General features: G+C 46.1%; 1 protein-coding gene and 1 long non-coding RNA gene across 8 annotated transcripts in view; one reads left to right on the top strand and one right to left on the bottom strand.

Moving 5' to 3' along the window:
* Window positions 1-1,669: 1,669 nt before the first annotated feature.
* LOC138924332 (uncharacterized) lies at window positions 1,670-8,564 on the bottom strand. The gene is made up of 2 exons (XR_011439339.1): window positions 8,237-8,564; window positions 1,670-2,838 (listed from the first exon to the last, which is right to left on the bottom strand). It is a non-coding gene; the product is annotated as an uncharacterized lncRNA (long non-coding RNA).
* Window positions 8,481-8,941, top strand: part of SLC44A3 (solute carrier family 44 member 3) — an 80,487-nt gene continuing 80,026 nt past the window's right edge. For all 7 annotated transcript variants that reach the window (XM_070268691.1, XM_023641590.2, XM_023641591.2 and 4 more), the window contains exon 1: window positions 8,481-8,725. In XM_070268691.1, the coding sequence (XP_070124792.1) occupies window positions 8,699-8,725 (27 nt within the window). In that variant the 5' untranslated portion in view covers window positions 8,481-8,698. The remainder of the gene's footprint in view (window positions 8,726-8,941) is intronic.

Genomic DNA, 8,941 nt, shown 5'->3' with positions numbered 1-8,941 from the left:
AGTGAGTGCCAACATCAGATATAATGTGTAGACATGGAATAAAGGCAGAAGTAAGAAGAAAATACAATATAAGAGGAGGAAAACTAAGGAGGATGGGAGAGAAAAAGAAAAGCCACACAGGGAGGGGGTGTCACATCACTGACCACTGTGTACATTAGTCTCTCTCTCTTATCACCTGCTGGGTATTTTGCATATTTTATCTCCAATCTGTTTTACTGATCTGTCACAGAGGCTTGCTTTTTTGCTTTTTTCAGTCTTTTCAAAGAATAAGCTTTTGTTTTCATTGATCATCTCTATTATATTTTCATTTCTATTTCACTTATTTCTGTTCATCTCTGTTATTTGCTTCCTTCTACTTCCATTGGGTTTTAGTTTCCATATCTACACCATGTAATTTTAAATCACAGAACTCAGAGCTGGAAGAAGACAGAGAAGAACCTGGCTCTCCCCCCTCATCTCACAGACCCAGAGAGCAGGGAGATGCACCTCATTGCCTACAGCCGGCGACGAGGTTCCACATTCTTGATTCATCGCTCCTTCTCCATTCACTCCACCACGCGTCCTCCTCCCTTCTTTACTCTCTCTCCCTTCCTTTTCTTCTTCCCCACACCCAGAACAGAAAAAGATAAGGTTGTTGGATTGATAAAATTCAGGAGAAATAGGCAAACATCCCCTGCAAGAGATTTGCATGTAAGAATTTAAAAATCAGAGTACATTTGTGTTGGTGGTTAGTGATTTTCCTGTTTTTATAACATCACACATTTATTCCAAGTGGACAGGCTTCCTGTTGAATGAGAAGAGAGAAAAAGTCACAGGTAATCAAATACAACATAATTTTAGATTAAAAAAATTCAATCTGCCTTCTAGAAGTTTATACTTGTATCCATTAAAAATTCTGATAGTTATAGCAGATATTTGGCAAGAAGCAAAAATGGATGGTATCTTCATGTATCAGTGATTGGTATGAAAATGAGAATGTAGTCTTATATTTCAGGTCAAACAGGTGAGCACTTTCAGTCATACAATGTATTCAACTGTGCAGTAAAAAGCACTGGCCCTGACAAGGTTACAAAGAAGCTCGTTTGAATTCCAGGCTTCTGTCCTGCCCTTTCATGCCACCCTCAGTCTTCAGAAGCCCAGTGGCCTTGAGGTCTGGGTCTCTTCCATTCCCTATGAAGACCTTTGATAAGAAAAGAATTTGTTATTAGTCATTCATATCTTGGTACGGAGATATTACCCAAGCCCCTCTCCCTGTGCCATCTGTATTGAAAGTATTCCCTCAAGGGGGGCAAAAAGGCTTTCTTCTCTAAGAAACCTGAGGCAGCATTGATCAAGTCAGCAAGGCATGGAGGAGGAGGGTTTTCCAGGAGCCTTGGAAATCCTTCCACCCACTCTAAGATCCCATGTATTTCCACATGTTGAGTGGAACATGTCCTCTAATACATAGTCTCTAACAACACTTCCCAAAGCAGTGCTAACAGTTGTTACCACACCCATACACACAAACACACACACTGTGGTCCAGTCTCTAACATACTGATGAACAGTCTGGGATAGATAACATTTCTAAAACATATGTAACCACAGGGCATGTTCAAGTAGCGTCTGTAGGTCTGTAGTGGGTTAAATAATGCTCCCCTTCCCCTGCAAAAAAAAAAAAAGATACATCTACCTGGAACCTCAGAATGTAACTTTATTTGGAATAAAGGTAATTAAAGTAAGGATCTTGAGATAGATCATCTTGGATTGATTAGGGTGGATCCTAAATCCAATCATGGTGTCCTCCTAAGAGACAGAAAAGAAGGCAAACAGTGACCCAGAAAACAAGCCATGTGAAGACAGACACAGAAGTTGGAGTGATGTAGCTGATACCGATCTCTCAATCTCAAGTTCAGGTACCCAACATGCAGTAAGCCAATCAGTGAGACAGGAGCTTGGAGATGGAGAAAGGTTTATTCGAATTGGCCAAAATGAGAAAGCAGGAGGATAGGTTCTCTCAAATTCACCTTCACAAGAGAAGAACACAGGAGGTTTCATAGAGCTAAGGGGCTTGGCAGGAGTCTCACAGAAATAAAGGGGAAATCTGTGTTTCTTTCACTCCAGATAAGTGCTTGGGCAATCTGATTTCTGGGCAGCAATGGCAGCTGGGGCTGGTTATCTGGTGATTGTAACTTCCTTGAAGGCATTCTCTCTCTTCTGTAAAACAAGCTCATAAATCCTTGTGACCCTCCCAGGTTACACTTACAGCAAATTGACAAGATTGACTTCTTTTCATCTATGCGTTAGGAACAAAAGTGAAAGGTAATCTTAATGAATATTTACAGTAACCCTCACGTCCCCAGCTTCATAGCCACAAGCCAAGGAACACTATGAGCTACTAGAAGCTGGAAAGAAGGATTTTCACTTCCCAGAGCCTTCAGAGCATGGCCCTGCTGACACTCTGCTTTCAGACTCCTAGCCTCCAGAACTGTGAGAAAATAAATTTCTATTGTGAAGCCATGCAATTTGTGGTAATTTGTTGCAGCAGCCCTGGGAAACTAGACAAGGACTAATGTTCCTCAGAACACACAAGAGGGACCAGGCCATCGACTTCCTTCTGTTCAGTCTCTAGCCTCATCAAAGCATCATGGTAAAGGCTGTCCTACAGCTTTGCTGTTAGAACTCTCGTTACTGATTAAAAGACAAAGAAGGAAGAATATGGTTTCTGAAGACTGCTGTGGACACAAAAGGCCGGAACAGGAGGTGTCCTAGAGACAGGTGCAAACACTGGGTGAAGGAAAGCAGGAAGTGTCATGAGGTCATTCGCAGGAGGGCTCTGCCCCGCACGGATGTAGAAACCTAGGAGGTAAGAGATCTGATTAGTGTACAGATAACATTAAAATCTGACTAAATGGAAATGGTGGGACAAAGGAAAGCCAAAAATTGGACCAAGCAGTCAGCCCCTAGCAGTGCAAGCATTTTATCTTCAACAGCATTGGAGGACTCAGAAATCTGATTGTTCTGCTCTTCCAAACTACAGGCAGAAAGTCTGTGGATAAATTGTTTGGTTAAGTCTTTAAAGGACCAGCTTCGATTTTAAAATCAAACGTGAAAAAAATAATGCTGAGTGAAAAAAGTTCCAGCCAACTCTATGCCATATACCACTATTTTTTATAACATTCCCTTAAAAAGCAAACTAAATTATATTATTTAAAGATTAAGATAACGCGAGATAAACCTGTTTAAGCAGGGATTGATAAACAAAATTCAGAACAGTGGTTACCTCTGAGACTGAAGGTTCGACAAGGGTTGTGATCAAGAAGGAACATGATGGTGATGTTCCAGTTCTTAAGTTGGGCGGTGGGTTCAGGGGTGTTCGTGTTATTATGCCTTATAACTGAAATATGTTACATATATGACATATATGTGTTACATACGGTATTATTATGTAATATTTGATATATACAAAAGGATTAGTAATACAAATAATGTAATGTAATTATATATAACTTTTCGTAATAAAAAAAAATTTTTAACCAAACAAAATCCCTCAGAGCTTGAGGAGAGCTGCATTCCAAGGAGCCCATATAGGAAGGGAGCCTGGTGGCTGTACTGTCCCCGTGTCTCACTGCCCCATAAGAGTGTCTCACTTGATTCTTGCTGCTCCTACTACCTATAGCCCCGAAACTGTCGCTCTCGCTTCCAGCTCTTCTGAGGCACGAGGAGGAACAAGCCCCTCTTCTTCCAGTCCTCTAAGTACAACCAGGGCAGGACAGCATTTTCCAAACGCTGTTCTAGTGAGGGCGAATGGGAAAGATAAAACCACAAAAAGACAAGCAGGTCCTCAGTGTGGCAGGCTGGGCCCTAAACGGCTGAGAGGTTTCCGCCTTCAGACTCACCCCACCCTCCTTCCCTTGCTCCTGTTCGTTTTCCAGCAGTACTGCACGGCTCGGGGTTCTCCGTGCAGTTCCACACATCCAGGCCTTTGTCCCTGCTGTTTCTTCTGCTGGGAATGCCCTCTCCCCCTCTGTCTGCCTCGTCATCTCTTACTCACACTTGACCCCTCAACTCAGGCACCCTTTCCCAGGAGGTTTTCCGGGAACCATTGCTCTGGGCAAAGAACCCTCACCATGTGTCTCATCACCAACCCCCAAGCAAGTGTGACCTTCACGAAGGGGCAAATGCTCCTGCTTGGTGTTTGTGCCCCTTGAGTCGGCCCAAGTCCTGGTACAAAGCAAATGTTCAGTCAATCCTTGTTGGATGGAGAACAGCTGAAATAGTCAAGGTTCCAGAGACCAGATTTCTGATCCAAAGATTTCAAAGAGAAAAGAAAGACTTTTCAGAGCCTCCAACTTCCTCATCCTGAAATTCTCCCAATCCAGCTCGAAAGCACTGGGACTCCTTTACACACACACCTTGCTTGGCTCTCTTCCTCTCACCCCCTTTCCTGTCTTGTAGCCAATGGCCCCTTGCAGCCCCCTTATCTGTCCAGTGCATCTTGGGCCATTCCTGGACCAACAACAAATACCAAAGTTCAAACCCAAGACCCCTGTATCCTTCATCTAATTTCTCGCTTCCATTCTGAGGGATGAATCTTCATGGCTGACAGGAAAGGAAAGATGATGAAAGATCTGGATCCTCAGGCCTGAGCTGATGATCCTGCCCTCTCTGGAGCCTCTAATAACTGACTTTCTTAGGTGAACCCTTATTCTTGGAAGACAAATTGCCATATCACAGTCCAGCATCACAGTATTTTAACCATAGGGTGTCAGGCTAGGGTTCAAAGCATGCTGGGAACTCAGCCAGAGGAGCTGGTGAGGAGAGGAAGAAAGCCTGAGCAAAGTGGAATAGAGGGTGGGAAATGCGACCTTCCCCAGGTGTTGGCCCCAAAGTACAGTGTCAATAAGATGTGCAGGCTGAAGCCCAGCTCAAGCGTCAGTCTGCACGTGAGAGGCCTGACCCGAATGGTAGTGGTCAGATGCTTGAAAGGAAAGCAGGCAACTTGAGTGGTTCTAATTGCATCTCTGTCTGGCTGGATCAGGACAGGAGTAAGAGTCCAGCATCTGGGGAGAGCAGCTAGAAGTTAAGGAAGGTGCCAAAGCCTTTGGAAGAGATGCGGATTAGAGTATCAGGAAGGAAAAGCATGCAGATCATGAGAAATTTAGGGATGGATGGGCAGAAGAGGCAGTGTGAGTGAGGGATGAAGAGACACGTAGAAGAGGAGAAAACATTACGGCCCAAGTGCTGCAGAAGCACCAGGGGCTTGCAGATGGGGTTGGAGAGGAGTTTGAGGGAAACTGTAGGAGCGGGGCACCTTGACAAGGCCAATAGGTCTGGAGACACAACCATCCTAAGGCTCAGCAGGGGGTGTTGCCTCCTGAGGATAGATGGGGTCAGGCTGAGGGCTCAGGCTGTGGGGTAGGGAGTAAAAAAGGAGAAAAGGCAAGTGTGTTCAGTAACAGGTACGTGTGTACAGTAAGTGTTAGAGGCTGCCTAAGTGGAGGCTTGGGAGAGGGATGCATTGTTGTTTTCTCTGAGTGTGTGTATAAAGTTGCAAACATACCAAAGCAGAGAAAACAATTCAATGAACCCCATGTATACGTCCCCCAACTTCAGCAATTACCAACTGATGGTCAACCTCGTTCCTCCTACACCTCCACCCATTGCCCTTTGCCCTGAATTTTTTAAAGCAAATCGCAGACAGCATATCATTTTGTAAAAGTTTGAGTACGTAAATCTAAAAGATGACTCTCCTTTTTAAACTTAACCCCAATGACATCGTCAGATCCCCAAATTTCTTAATATGAATTACTTAAAACCATCAAATATCCAATCAGTATTCACATTCCCTAGATTGTTCACTGAATGGCCTTCTTTCTTTTTATTTTTCCGGTTGGTTTAAGCTGGTTCTAAACAATGTCCTTACATTATAATTAGTTAAAATATCTCCTACGTCTCTTTTAATTTACATTCTTCTCATTTACATTCTTTTAATTTACATTCCCCTCCCTGCTTTTTTTTTCTAACTTTTTTTGCTGCTGCTCCTGTTGTTGATGTTCAAACTAGGCCACGTGTCTGAAGACTTTCCCATTCTCGGTTTTGCTGGTAGCATCCCTGTGGTGTCATTTCTCTTGTTCCTCTATTCCCTACACTTCTTATAAATTGGTAGTCAGATTCAGGTGGACTTTTCTGGCATGACAGCTTCACTGGTGGCAGTGTGTTCTTCACTGGGAGGAGGCTGATGTCTGATTGTCCCTCTTTTCTGATGTTCAGAAAACTGTGATGTCCTAAATTCTATCATTTCTTCTGCACTTATAAGCCAGACTTCTCTAAAGGAAAATTTCCTTCATCAGTGATGTGATTACCCTGAAGTATGGCTCCTGTCAAAGAAGCAGGATATGCGCTTGATTCTTTCCCTTATTTACCAGTTTTTGGAATAATGAGTTTAGACTCCTCTACAGGCAATCAATGTTTTTATTTTTACTTAGCATTATTGTGAATTTCTGAATATAAACATATTTGATGTATTTCAAGGATGGGATATTTACAGGTTTCTTAGGGTCTGGTATAAGATGGGTCTTTCAATGCAGGGAGGCTGATTAGATTGGGTAAGTTTGTCAGATAATAGTTGTGACTAGTGAACACAGCAAGGGAAGGGTCTGAAGTGAGCCTTGAAGGGCACACTCATGGGATAACCCAGCTGACTGGTCTGTGGCTCTGAGGAGGGGCTGTTATTCTGTTGAGAGCTGGTTGGGTGGTTGAGCTATTGTCCCAATGAATGAATTTTTAGGAAATCCCTAAAACAAACAAATAATATATTTTAAATATTCATAATTGGATTGAGACTTGCCCTTTCAATCTGAGGTTTCTTTCTTTCTTTTAACCTTGGAATTTATCTCCATTATGTCTTCAAATATTTCCTCCTCTCCATTTTTATATCACTCCTTTTCTCTTCTAGTTCTATCCTTGATATTAATCAGGAATTTTTAAAACAAACAGCCTTATTTTATTTTTTTAACCTTTTCTTGCTGCCTCTGCAGAGCTGCTGAAACTGCTCTTCCAATCAATAATTCATCTTAATTAGCTGCATCCAGTGGCATCTTTTCTATGATTTATCTAATGTTATTAATAAACAGCATCAATAAATATTCATTCCAATTATATTTTTCATGCGTAATATTTCTGTTTGTTTTAGTTTCATGATATTTTTTCCTGATTCATACTGCTATCGTCACCTCTCATCTTCTTAAACATATTTATCATGTTTATTTAAAAATCTTGGTCCATCTGCTCTCACAATTAGGTTTCAGAGGCTACATGTTGCTCAATTGTGGTCTTTTTATAGTAGTTGTACTCCTCAGCTGTCTGGTTATTTGTCTGGTGAATTCCTGTTCCCTGGAGTTCAGCTACCCTGATAAACATGCGTCCAGGAGGGCCCAGTGGGTGTGGGGTGGGAAGGTGGTGATGAGCCCAGGACTGATGTCTCAGGCCCCAGCGAACAAGACTTTCTGATACTACACCAGATCATTCCTCCAACCAGGTTTCTACATTCAAGGAGACACAGTATTGAAGGAAAACAGTAACCTGGCAGCCCTGGAGGAGTAGAGTGAAAGGGGTAAGGGGGACCAGTCTGCAGTGATAATTCTCACCCCAACAGCACTTCTGTGCTGGTCTGCTATTACCTGGAGGACTCCCCCACCAGCGGCTTCTGCGGTTGCTACCATTTCAAGTGCGAAGAGTAGGGCAATGATTGTCCCAAGGCAGCGCGGGAGAGAGGTGAGAGCAGACCCGAAGATTCTTTCAGCCCCGCCAACGTCTAAGCGTCTCCTCCCGCCACCCACCTGCGGCACACTCAGACTAAGGCAGTCTTCAGGCTCCCAGGGTTTTTATTCTTGTTGTTTTGCTTCCTAGAACCCGTGGTTCCTCCGGCTCCGGTAGTCCCTTCAGGAAAGACTTTGTGGCAGAGAGCCAGCAGCCTCCGGGTCCACCGTCTCGGTAGAAACGGCAGCTGAACCAGAGACATGGTAGCGTTTGCAGAGAACCGCCTTGAGAGCGACTCCGTGAGGGTCTGGGTTCAACTCCTGGGCCTACAGTGTGCTAGCTGTGTCTCCTCGAGCAAGTTACATCGCTGCTGTCCAGTGCCTCAGTTTCCCTCATCTGTAGATTAGGGATAACAACAGTCGTTGCCTTGTTGATTATTTAATAAAGCTTGTAAAGCGGGTCGAACAGAATCCGGCACGGGGCAAGTGCTTCTTACCTGTGAGCTCTGAATAAGGCAGCGCGGAACGGTCCCCCACCCCTCGGGAAGGATTTGCTGAACCTCTGCTTCCTGCTCCCTGCAGTGGCCGGCCAGCTAACCAAGCCCCCGGCAGGGCACGCCGGGGTGGTGGCGGGGCCGGCCCGGGACCTCCACGCTGCAGGCCGCGAAACTGGCAGCCCGGGAGCGGCCGCCGAGCAGGGGTGAGGCGGGCGGGGAAGCGCCCCGGGCCCCGGATCCCGACGGGAAGGAGTGCGCCGACGGCCGAGGCCCTGGGCGGGCCGGTGCTCGCGGGGCCCGGCGCTCCTCTAGGCGGCGCCGAGCGCGCAGTTCGTGGCTCCCGGAGGCGGCCGCGGGGCGGCGCTGCGCCCCTTCCCGCCGCTCGGCCGCCTGGCCCCCAGGCCCGCCAGCCGCGGGCGCTCTGCCGGCTCCCAGTCGGCGGCCCCGGGCGCGGAGCGCAGGATGCACTGCTTCGGCGCCGAGTACCAGGTCAGTGTCCGCATCTGGCCCCCCGGGGAAGGGACCGCGGGGGAAGGCACCGCGGGGGAAAGCTCAGGTCCCCTCCTGCATGCACCTGCCCTGCCGGGACGCTTCCGCCTCCCCCAATCCTCAGGGATAACCCCCCGCCCCGGCGCCGCTGAGTGCTGGGGACACCTGGCGAGGAGGACCTCGGACCCCACTGAAGTGCTGGGGCAGAGGCGCGGG

This window comes from Equus caballus, chromosome 5 (assembly GCF_041296265.1).
Source record: "Equus caballus isolate H_3958 breed thoroughbred chromosome 5, TB-T2T, whole genome shotgun sequence".
Taxonomy (NCBI): domain Eukaryota; kingdom Metazoa; phylum Chordata; class Mammalia; order Perissodactyla; family Equidae; genus Equus; species Equus caballus.
Note: the sequence above shows the minus strand (reverse complement) of the source record. Positions and strands in the feature narration are given on the sequence as shown.